At 44.4% G+C, this 12,025-nt stretch overlaps 1 protein-coding gene across 3 annotated transcripts; it reads left to right on the top strand.

Moving 5' to 3' along the window:
- The first annotated feature begins 4 nt into the window (after positions 1–4).
- MGME1 (mitochondrial genome maintenance exonuclease 1) lies at positions 5–9,981 on the top strand. 3 transcript variants are annotated; one of them, XM_072943729.1, is made up of 5 exons: positions 5–212; positions 1,325–1,912; positions 5,442–5,658; positions 8,372–8,504; positions 8,891–9,981. In XM_072943729.1, exons 2-5 carry the CDS (start codon positions 1,399–1,401, stop codon positions 9,050–9,052), a joined length of 1,026 nt encoding a protein of 341 aa, XP_072799830.1. In that variant the 5' UTR covers positions 5–212; positions 1,325–1,398; the 3' UTR covers positions 9,053–9,981. The 3 variants fall into 3 exon arrangements, with proteins under 3 accessions (XP_072799830.1, XP_006206239.2, XP_015096344.2); XM_006206177.4 differs by having other exon boundaries at positions 81–257; XM_015240858.3 differs by lacking the exon at positions 5–212 and adding an exon at positions 284–441.
- Positions 9,982–12,025: the final 2,044 nt, after the last annotated feature.

Below are 12,025 nucleotides of genomic sequence, written 5' to 3'. Positions count from 1 at the left end.
CGAGCTCTGACGTAGACAAGATCTCGTGAGAGCGAAAGGGCGCGATTTGGAGGCGCCCGCGCTTCCGCCCTCGGATCGCCTGGGTGTCTGTGGAAGGGAACGAAGGCTGGGGGCGGGGCGTGAGCGCCGCAGTGCCTACTGGGACCGCAGTGCCTGGGGCGGAGCCTGACTCCAGACCAAAGCGCGGGATCCGCGAAAACACCGGCCCGAGGGTTAGTTCGCACCCTGGGAGTTAGCGAAGTGTCGTGGCTTCTGAGGTACCTTCCCCTGCTGTGGGCTGGGCTTCTACTGGGTCGTCGCTTCCCTGATTCTGCCTCCCACCGTGGTTCCGCCTCTCCCGGAGCGGAGACGGCCTTCTGGGGTCGGCGGTGGCCCTGCTGACCGCTCCTCCACAGCGCAGACCTGGCGGGATCTTCAGGAGCTCGGCTGCCACGTCTTAAAGTGGGTCGCAGTAGCACCCACCTTAGAGGGCGTAAGGGGTTAAGTGGGAAACACCCACGCAGGGTACCTGGCGAGGCATCTGGTGTTTAGCCATGAACTGCCCGCTGTGGCTCGGGCCCGCACCTGCGCTTCGCAGGCAGCTCACGGCTCCGTACTGAATATTGGGGGTGTCTTGCCCCACGCTGTCTACTATGTCACACTTAAGCGCTGGTCCTTCTCGTGTTGATGAGAGGATTTCTTTGGAAATAGTTTGGTCCAGATGTTACAGGCTCATACTGCTCGCAGGCACAGACAAGCCAGTAAATCGACAGATGAGTTGCTGGGGTAAGGAACCGTGATTGTATTCGGAAAGCCAGCAAACCCCGAAGATGGTGGTCTAGTGTCCCTAGTTAAAAATTAAGGCTACTTTTATAGGAAAGAGGGACGGGGTGTGGCTGGTTGTAGCAAACTTCTACTTCTTGGTGCTAGAATCCTTTGTTCTTGCAGCTGTTCACGTAAGTCTGGTCACAGTGTTCCTATAAACCTCCAACAAGACAAATGTTATTCTCTGCTCTGCAACTTTTTATTTCTATATGAATGGAAAAGTGTTACATCCTTAAAGGTCAGAGCCCTGAGAATGGGCTGTCCATACTTAAAGCTATGGGCAATGTTCCTTTGCAAAAGGTGCAGAGCCAGCATGACTAAGCACAGGCAGCAGAGCACGGGGTTGAAGAGTTACAGGAATAGATCCAATATGGAGTCAGGTTTGTTCTCCTCTATTAACATGTCGAAAAAGCTAATTAAATACACCTTTAATGTGCAGTATCATCCTGTTGCAGCTTTTGCTTTGATAGTTCGAGAATTTAACACAATTAGTCTCTAACACCACTTTCCTCTTTGATAGGAATGCAAAAATTATAAAGGCCCTCAGCATTACAAGTAGACTAGAGGGAAGTGGAAGAAAAAAAGAATCTAAAGATGAAGGCATTTCAGACCATCTGCAGGCAGCTGAGAAGTTCAAAGGGGTTTTCTATAGAACCAGCCCCCCATGTGGTTTTCTCCACTTCCTCTTCTTTGTGTGGCCGGAAGAAAAAAGTGAACCCTTATGGAGAAGTGGACCAAGAAAAGTACTCTGATTTGGTAAAGTCTGTCTTGTCATTCAGAGGCCAAGCTCAGACTCCAGAATCATTGTTCGAGGAAGATGCTTTACTCTATGGACCTGTGAGTAAGTGTAAGGCCCCAAAGCAAGATGAGGAAGCAGGAGTTCCACGAAACTGGTTTCCTCTCTTCAATCCAGAGAAAAGCATAAAACCAAATGTCACAGGTGATCCTGCAATTCCTCTGAAAATCCCTCTGCAAAGGGGTATGATACCAAGTGTGACCCGAGTCCTTCAGCAGACCATGACAGCAGAACAGATTTTCTACTTGGAGAGATGGAAACAGCGGATGATTCTGGAACTGGGAGAGGATGGCTTCGCAGAATATACTTCAAGTAATTTTCTCAGTCCTGGTTCTGTATGGCAACTGTGTTTTCTAGTATATAGAGCACCAGCGTCAAAAGAATGAGTTGTTCTGTTTCTAACCTTAACTAGTGAGAAATTACTTTCAAATAATAATTAGTATTAATAGCATTTTATATGTATATTAACTCACTTAATCCTCATGACGACTCTATGAAGGACAGATACTATTATCCCCATGTCACAGAAGCACAGAGATCAAGCACTTTGACTAAATGATTATAAAATTATTTTTATAAGCTGCAAACCTAAGTATTAGAATTGCCTGTTTCCTTTGATAATGGAAGAGTCAGTCACGTCATAATGGAATTCCAGTTGTTCGCTAGACATTCTGTTCAGAATCTAGTAAATACCCCCTTGCTCTACTTACCACTAGAGACTGACTCCTAAATTCAAAGACTAGCAATACCCCGAAACATATGGTCTATATTTAGATCTTAGTGAACTGAGATAATCAGATGCTCTTGATTAGGAACTGAGAATAAACAAACTTTAGCCTTCAGCTCCTAACTTACTAACTTCTTAGACCAGTGAGGAGAATAGCTTTCTTAAAACAGATTGTATTCGAAAACAAGGTGAAAGAAAAGGCCATGGGTACCAGTGAATTAGCTGGTCCCGATCAGGATTACATAGTTGTCTTTTGTTGAAGCTTAAGCTTTACACTGAGTGTTCCTTAGCCCATGCTTCCCAGAGAGCGTTACGCGTACCCTGGTGGTACACAAGCACTTTTATTTTAATTTAAGAGTAATGCACGTTTTGAGGCATCTTAGGGGAAAACTCTGTGTGTGTGTAACACATTAAACCTGTGATCACATACGTCTTAAAAGAAAAAATATTAAGTATTTAGGTGGTACCTGGACTTGGCAAAAATGGTCAAGGCCTAGCCCTTTATAACATTCCTCAACTGCCTGGGGCAGGGAATGTACACTGGGGCTAACTGCCTTTTTTTTTAAATGGTGCTACTGGGGATTGAACCCAGGATCTCATGCATGCTAACTAAGCACGCGTGCTACCACTGAGCTATTGGCCTGGCCCTGAGGCTGCTGTCTTGGATAGTTAATTAGTAACAACCACCAAACTGTTCTCTGCTTTTTAAACTAGCAACTTTTTTCTTTCTAAATCTTGTGGTGGCATCATAAGTTTTTTATTTGTACCACAGAAATTTAGAATAGACATTGTTTCCTCATGGGAAATCGTTTTGCTTGCTTCTCCTTAAACCAGAAATGTCACAGGTTGTGGGAACCTAAGAAACTTAAGGACAGAAACTTGCTGGGACATTGGGAACCTATGTCTGTAGCTCTTGGCACAAAGTAAGGAAATGCTTTGCTGGCCCCTTTGATAAAGGACAGGAATTTCTGTTTGGAATGTGAACGAGCCCCACTAAACCAGGCAGAGAGAAAAGTAGGGTTGTTTTCCATTGAGTCAACTGTGCTGCTCTGGATTACTGTTCTGATATGTTTCTCTGTTAACTTAGGATCAACCTTACGAAACAGGCAGAATCACTTTTTTTTTCATAACCGGACAATCACGTATAGATTAGTGTCGTGGCCAAAAAAAAAAGAAGAAAGAAAAAAAGCATGTCATAACCCGCTGAATTGCTTAATGGATCAGGAGGAGCAGTTTTTAAAATACTGGGTTAATCAATTCCTTTTTGCGTAGACTTGCCAAAGGCCAGAGCAGAGATGGGCCCAGAGCTGGCATTCTCAAACCCGCAGTTTCCCAAGGGTCCATTTACCTTTTGAAAAGTATTTGCCGAGTATAAGAAAGTCTGATGTTGATTTGTAGTTGAGTGTTGGAGAGTATTTTTTCAGTTTTTCTGCTACACTGGTTTTTTGTAATCTTAAAAAATCCACCCTGCCAGTCAGAATACAGGAGACTTACGAATTTTCTTTAACATACTTTGTTTACTGGATGTTGAAAACATTTCACTTTCATTCCTTTAGCTTATAGAGTGAATACTCTTGATGCTATTTGCAATAAATCTTGAATCTTTTAAAATTTATTTTCACAAATTGAATCATGTTTAACATTCTTAGCTTTACAATCTAAGGGATCCCATAGCCTGGATTCTCTTGTTTGGTGCCCCTTCCACGTGAAGAACCTAGTCAGGGGTTGAGTCTGCAGTGGGGAATGAGTTGTCTATTTGCTTGACTGTTGATAAAGCAATTTTTTTCCTTCCTGCTTTTAACATGTTTGTGTCCTGCTTCATTAAAATTAGTCTGTAGATGAATACTGCACTTCTTTTCCCTAGGTTTTAATTCTATCAGTCTTAATTGGTAGGCCTTTTCCGTGCTAAGAAGTCCAGGTGAGTCAAGTAAATCTGGAATGGGATAACTTAGTTCCTCAGTTGAATTTCATTTCACTTTCCAAGTAATATCCCAGAAGTGATTCCATTTTTTACCAATGGTAGAACCGACCTTTCAAAATCTTTGTAAAAGATATTTGACAGATGTAATGTGGTTTGACATAACACTCATTAGATGAGATTGTTTTCCTAATTTTCTGCGGGTCTGTCTCTAAGCATGTGTATTTCCTACTCTGTTTCTGTGTGTATCTGACTGGTGGTCCCTGCGCTTTCCGCTCTCCTCTGCTGTGTGATAGACTGGAATGGACATAGACTCTGGTGCCAGGCTGCCACCCCAGCGTTCTGCTTTGGGGCAAATTAACAGCGCTCCCCTGGCTCATTCATTAAAATGGGGGTAATGATCCTTATCTTCCCAGGTTGTTGTGTTTGAAAGTTAACAGTTTGAAAGCGCCAAGGCCACTGCTTAGCTCAGCAATACCCTCTTTCTTCCTCTCCCTTCCCTTATCAAGAGTCAAGTGAATATGGAGTGTTTCTTGCATTTGTTGAATATATATGTGTCCTCTTAAAAGTGTATGAGGAAAAAAATTCAGGACAGAGCCACTGTCTTAGGCTGTTCTTGCCCTAAAAGAAAGTACGGGAGAAGAATGCCATATATTTCCCCCCCTCCCCCCGCCCAAGTCCCATGACGTTGGTCAATTCGTGTGTGCCCTGATTCTCATTTCTTGCCAGTCACTAAGCCTGTTAGTAAAAGGATGCCTCCACCTGTGTTCATAATTAAAATTTGGTTGTAAAAACAACTGTAAACAAGCACATTTCTCTAAATGCCTGATAACTGTTTATCACAACCAGTTAACTTACTGGTTACGTAAATGAAATGGATACTTAAATCTACAGTACTGTGTGAATTCACTAGGTATGGCCCTGTGGCCCCCAGGTCTTCCATCCGAACTTTGGTGTAATTCTACTAGAAATACGTCATTTTAATCCATTTTATTATCTAAGCTATTCTAGTCCCTTTTGTTTTCAAAGTGCATTCTTAGATTTCACAAGAGTCTGAAGTGTGTCTTAGGGATTGTCACTTAAAGGTAATTCATGTAATTTTCAATCTTATCGCTCAGAGTTTATTGAGTGTTCTTCAGTACTAGCTTTGTTTTGGGTTTGTTGTTGTTTTCCTTTTCCCCTGATTTTCTTTTCAGACATGTTTTTACAAGGGAAACAGTTTCATGAAGCCTTGGAAAGCATACTTTCACCTCAGGGGACCTTAAAAAACAGAGATGAAAATCTCGAATCTGGCTACATCCAAAGTGTCCAGCATGTTTTGAAAGATGTCAGTGGAGTGCGAGCTCTTGAAAGTGCTGTTCAGCATGAGGCCCTAAAGTATGTAGGTCTGCTGGACTGTGTGGCTGATTATCAGTAAGTATTAGATTTTTTTTACATTGAATGAGGTGAATTAATTCTGGTGGACAGGTGTTTCCTCTCCAACACTACTTTTTTCTTTTAACTCTTGCTTCAAGATGTGTCCTCTGTAAAGTCAAAACCTACGTGATAGGTAACGGTCACATCATCCTTGTAAATCTTTGTTCCAAAATCCAAGTGTTTGGTGGAGAAAAGGTGTAACTTTCCAGCATCCCTAAGATGGCCTGTTTTCCAGCATGTTCCTCCTCCCCTCCCCCAAAGCAGAGTACCAGCCATAAGGTCCAATTTGACTCTTGCATTTTTTCCCCTGTTGCCTAAAAATAGCACCTTGATCTGTCGGCCCTGAAAATCAACTCTCTTCCTGGCTTCCAAGCAGTTTTTTACATGGGTAGGAACTCTGGGCTTACTAAAGCATCCTGTGGTTTTTACATTGCTGCTGCTACTGTTTTCCCCACTTACTCCAGATTTCAGGAGCAGAGAGAACCTGCACATACCCCCTATTCCAAGAAAAAGCATTTGAGTGATGCAGCAGGGCTGGGGGAAATCTGAGTATAACCCTGGAACTCTAGTTAATAAAGATACTGGACTCTGGAGACAGGCTGACTGAGTTTGGTTTCTAGCTTTTCTTCTTAACCTTAGGCTCCTTACTTAGCCTCTCTGCACTTCAACTTGTTCATCTGTAAAATAGGACAAATACAGTACCTACCTCGTAGGGTTGTCTTAGAGGTTAAATGAGACATTCCCTGTAACACTGCTTAAAACGCACACTATCTACTCAGTAAACGTCAGCATTATTGTTCAGATCCTGTTCTTTTTAAGTGCTGCTCGGTATTCCTTTGTGTGAATGAGCCGTATCCATTTCCCTGTTGGGAGCATCAGGTTCTGTCTAGTTTTTCACTATTACAAACTGCAGCAGTGACTGTCTCCTCTTAGACCATCATGAGACTGTCTGTCGGCAGGTGCTCGGGTTCCCCTATTTGTTTTGATGAGTGATATGTGAGGTTTGGATAAATTCAGATGACCTGAAGCAGGCCTGGGAATGAATACTTAAATTTTCCAGGCCCTTGTCACTTGCACCCAGGATATGAGACCACTGCTCTCCGTAAAGGCCTGTAACGGGAATTGTGGGGTCACGGAGCACTTGAGTTTTAACATTGTATCTCATCATTTCAGTCCGCATCTCAAACTAGGCTGAGCATCTTTCTATTTATTGAGGAGCTATTTGTGGACTGTCTTATTGTAGTTTTAATTTGGGCTTATGCTACTGAGATTGTTGTTTCACATTATTAAGCCCTACACATTATAGTACATTGCGGGAAACAGTGGAACATGGCAGAAATCTTTATTTTAGGGTATTCTGATTTTCTTCAAGGGAGAGAACTAGGAATGGTAGCCCCCTGAGGTTCCTGGGGCCCTCTTTTCACTTGCATAGATTGTCGGACTTTGCAGTATTACAGATTATAAAGACGGTGTATTACGTCTGTACCTGCACTGTCTAACAGAGTAGCCATAAGCCACGTATGGCCGTTAAGCACCTGAATGTGCCCAGTCCAAACAGGTGTGCTGTAAACACACAAACTAGATTTCAGTGACTTAGTGCAAAAAAGAATGTACAAAATCTCACTAATAACTTTTTAATGTTAATTATGTATTGAAATGATATTTTGGATATGTTGAATAAAATATTAAAATTTCATCTCTTTTTTGATGTAGCTACTAGAAAATTTTAAGTGATATGTGTAGTTTGCATTTTTTTCATTGAGGTATTGTTGATTTACAATGTTGTGTTAGTTTCTGTAGTACAGCATAGTTTATTTCTTTTAGACAGTGCTCCCCTAGACTGATTTTATAAATACCTTGCATAAGTTGTAACTCTGGGACTACAGTGACAGGTAGGTAACATATATACTTTGTACAAGATCTCCCTCTAAACTGCTGCTTTTAAAACTGAAGTCAAGAAAGACAGCAGATAGAGCCTCTGAGAGTCACCGGTTTTCAGTTACTCATTCTGCCGTCCTCTGACATCTGCAGTTGGCAACTGTAAATCCCACCAGGGTTGGGGGTGGGTACTGGTTATTTGACTAAACAAAAGTGGCAGGAATGTTTTTATTTTTCCAACATCCCTCCCCTGTATGTAACTCTTAGGACGGGGACCAGATCTGCTTACTTGCATTTCTGCACACAGTTGATGCCCATTAGGTGCCGATGGGCTTGGACCCCAGCTTTGGTTTGAGGCGCTGTGATGCTGAGTCCTGCGCCATGGGGACTTTGCCCCTGGTCTGTTGTGGTTCCTCCTGATAGACATTTCAGTCAAAATCAACTGAGAAACTAATAGAGGGAGTTTCGGTTCCCTTGTCAACTGTTAAATCATAGAGGTCCAGAGAGATTTCTAGAGAGTTTAGAAACTTGCCCTGGGGAGGCTGTTTCCAGACACTCGCACATGGGCCCGCTCCCGTGGCTCCCGCCCGGGCGCCGTGGGCAGCATTTTCCATCATGTCATCACTGCCCTGGATGCGGGGCTTGAAGGAAAGAACATCCCACACGTTAAAATCCCAAGTAGAGCTCAGGAGAGCGGTCTTTCTGGAAAGCGGGGGATAGAAGCAACAGTCATCAGGTGACAAGTAGTAAAGTGTATGTAAGAAGAGCTTTAACCTAATAGTTTTCCAGTTTGAACTATTACGTACAGAGGCTTCCTTTGGTTTCCCTTCAGGGGCAAGCTGTGTGTGATTGATTGGAAGACGTCGGAGAAGCCAAAACCTTTTATCCGGAATACGTTTGACAACCCGCTGCAAGTCGTGGCCTATGTTGGTGCCATAAACCACGATGCCAACTACAGCTTTCAGGTCAGGACGCCGAGCCTCTGCTTCTGTGTAGCTGGCTCGGTGCTGCTTTGTAGCTTCTTAACTCCTGAGGGTTTTTTTTGCTGTTTGTCACCCACTGCTTCCTCTGTTCCTGTCCCTCTCCCACTTCAAAAGCACCTTCCCCCTCTTCCTGGGCTTCTTGTTAATGGTTCTTTAATGATCACAGTCCATTCTTTAATGTCTTAACGGTCATCTCCGTGTTCTTGTGTATCCTGGTCCAGTCTTTAATCAACCCACCTTAGAAACTGAATTAAAAGATAATTGCTGTAGATTGTTTTGTTCTGAGTTTGCCCCAGAGTAAGAAGGAAATGAACCCCAACTGTGGCGCCACCTTAGAAATGCCGCGCTTGCCCTGTGTTCCTTCCTAGGTTCAGTGTGGCTTGATCGTGGTGGCCTACAAAGACGGGTCCCCTGCCCACCCGCACTTCATGGACGCTGAGCTCTGTTCGCAGTACTGGGCGAAGTGGCTCCTTCGACTGGAAGAGTATAGAAAGAAGGAAAAGAGCCAGAATATTCAGAAGCCAGATTAGGGGGCAGGATGCTGCGTACAGGGTCTGAGAGCTACCTTAACACTAGCAGGACTACTCATTTGTTGAAATTTATCACAACCAAAAAGACAAAGCTGGGAAACTTAAAGACCCGGGCTTCCCCACGTGAAAGAGCAGCTGTGCTACCTCTGACCAGCAAGGGCAAGCGGGATTGGCCTGGTGTTGGTCGCTGTGGGACCCCCACCCCCAGCGCCCCTGTAGACCTTTCTGTGTCTCGGGCAGGATGCCCAGTCCTCGCACTGAGAAATGAAGGGTGGTGAGGCTTGGTGTGCCGTGCGGCTACCCAGGGCACACGGGAGGGAGGGGGCCCCGCGCCCCTAGGTGTGTGTGGAGGGAGGACGTCGCCCACTGCCAACCAGCTTCCTAAAACGTGTTTCATATATTGGGGTCACTGTATTTCACGTGGGGAAAAGGCTTCCCTTTAACATTTTTGAAAAATATGATTCCTTCACTAGCTTCAAGTAAACGCTGCTCTCTGGAAAGATGGGGCGTGTTCACTGTATCACTGGCAAGACCCCTTGGCCTCCCACCATGAACCCCCAGAAGGAGCCAGGCTCCATCTGAGAATTGTAAATGTAGGTGTTTTGGTAGCTGTATTCTGGTTTGAGTCAAGCAATCATGTACACGGAGCAAACGCATTGTTTAGGGGACTTTTCCGCTCTGGGGAACAATAATAACATCTGTTTTCTGTGTTTGGTAAGTAATGAAAACGATTAGTGTCACTGGGCTCGGGAAGCATAAATAAATGCCACTGCAGCCCTGGGGGAGGCTCCCTGTTCTACGCAGTAGGTTAGCGTTTAAGTTACCGCTGCTGTCTTAAAATAATAGGGTGCGACAACCACTTTTTTTCCCTTTCATTAGCCATTAATTATAAGAAATAAAATACAAGATGTGAGTGAAGTAACGAGGCCTTTGCTTTCGCTTTTTTTTTTTGACTTGTGCATTTATAGAGTAATCTCACAAACCTGGAAATTGGTTAGATTTTGTTTTTAGATTCAGATTTTTACCACTGACCCAGTAGCTTTGAGATGTGTTGTATGTAAACACACACACAAAGGAAGAGAGGGGCAAATTGAGGGGGACTTTGTCTTGACTCCATACACTTCACATATTTCTCAAGCAGTGTATATTCCTGTAGGCTGTAGTTTCCAAAGTCACAAATCAAGTGAGGTCATTCAGAGCTGTCCCTGCAGGTGTGGCCACACTGCTCCACCCTGCCCCCTCCTAGAATTCAGGAGCCCAGACCCAGCAAGGCTTGATTTTAGCATCGTGTGAACTAATGTGGCGTGAACTGTTCCATGAAAGACCCTCAGTCTGACCGGGAAGGCGTGACTGGTGTGCGTGGCTACGGTAAATTGGGGGCAGGTGCCCCGACTCACACAGGGCACACCAGTGTCTCCCCACAGCCTTCACAGTCCTCAGTCTCCCCAACAGAGAAAGCTCAGTCCTCCGAGAGGGAGATGTCAATTGAAAAAGTTATTTTCACTACCAAGGCAGAGGAAGAGAAGGCTAAATCTGAGTTTCTAAACGAGTCACAGCTTTTCAAGAATTAGCATGGATGTTACTAACTGGGGGCTACCACCTGCTCCCCTAAGTCATGGAGCATACTAAACGCCAGGGAAATGAAGCAGGACTTGTGACGAGGGATTCTCTAATTGAGGATAATTAAAATGTTTTTTAAAGGAGGTGTACATTGCTCTTCTGAGGCCTCCTCCCTTACAGAATAGACTTCCCATCCTGAGCTCTGACAATCCGTTAGATTTGAAGCTGTTCCCCTTTTCCTCTGCAATTCTACGCATTAACGCGTTCAGCAGCTGGCAAAAACTCCATGCTGGCACTAAAAACCAGTCTTCAATTTCTCCCCCCACAATAATGCCTTTTTCCTCCCTCAGACCTGACCTCTTGCTCAGAGCCATTAGCCCCTGTTAACCTGAGGACATCAACCTCTATAAACCTCTTAGAGTTTTAGGACAACTCGTCAACATGTAGCGTATGGTTTCACATATGTTGACCATCAGCACAGGAAGCAGGTTAGTCATAGGTCATTGTGTTTCTAGGTAACCAATTTGCCTACCAGCTCTAGGAGTTGGAGGTGGGTAATTTGTTTTAATCACTGCATGTTTCCACCTGAGCAATTAAACACTGGATTATAACCTACCCTATCCTCCTCCCGCACACAGAAAGTGAAGCAAGGAAATAGAACTTTTATGTTTAAAGAAACACTTCAGTTGTTAGGAGCTGATACCCTAAAGAGAAACACTATTAAACCAAAGCCATCAGTTACCAAGCGAAGGCAGAACTGACTCTCCCTGCCTCCCTCCTCCTGCCCTCCTCCCCTTCCTTCCAGCCTCTGCAGGGCAGGTTAACAAAGGGACGCCTAACCCACTGAACTCTTAAGTTATTTACAGCAGAGAAGGGAGCTTGGGAGACTCTCTGGGGAGACGCTCCTGACTGAACAAAGGCTTACCTGTTGCCTGGACAGTAACGGTTGTCAGGTTTGAGAAATGCTTTTGTAAGGATCAGTCATAAAATGGTCTGGGTTAGAGCAGGGTTTGTGTTTTTTCCATTTTGCTCAAGAGGTAGGGAAGGAAGGGGTGGGGGGATAATAGACATTACAGGAAAACTGAAAAGCCCTTTTCTTTAATCCCACTTCCCTCTCCCTGAGACTAGCACCGTCATAAATTCGGTGTTACCTTCCTAGCGTATCCTTTTATAGTCTTACTACTTATACCTGCGTTGTTCTCCGTGAATAATACATCGTTCTGCTTTCTGGGTTTGGTTTTTACTGCCGTGTCTCTATGAGTTTTGCGATCATCCGGGTTGACCGCCCCTAAATCTAGTGCTTGGCTTTCCGCCGCTCTGCCTATTGCCTCGCCAGTGGGCCATCAGACAGCAGTGTTCGCTACTACAGACGGTGCTGCAGTGAGCACCCTCCAGGGTGTGCCCGTTTCCTGG

The sequence above is a fragment of the Vicugna pacos genome, chromosome 19 (genome assembly GCF_048564905.1).
Source record: "Vicugna pacos chromosome 19, VicPac4, whole genome shotgun sequence".
NCBI classification, from domain to species: Eukaryota; Metazoa; Chordata; class Mammalia; order Artiodactyla; family Camelidae; genus Vicugna; species Vicugna pacos.
This window is presented reverse-complemented; position numbering and strand designations above follow the sequence as displayed.

Excerpts from the sequence above, each read along its gene's own strand:
- MGME1 (XM_072943729.1), top strand. The coding sequence starts at position 1,399 with ATGAAGGCATTTCAGACCATCTGCAGGCAGCTGAGAAGTTCAAAGGGG. Across the intron at positions 1,913-5,441 it reads CTTCGCAGAATATACTTCAA|ACATGTTTTTACAAGGGAAA; the intron begins GTAATTTTCTCA and ends TTTTCTTTTCAG. Across the intron at positions 8,505-8,890 it reads ATGCCAACTACAGCTTTCAG|GTTCAGTGTGGCTTGATCGT; the intron begins GTCAGGACGCCG and ends GTTCCTTCCTAG.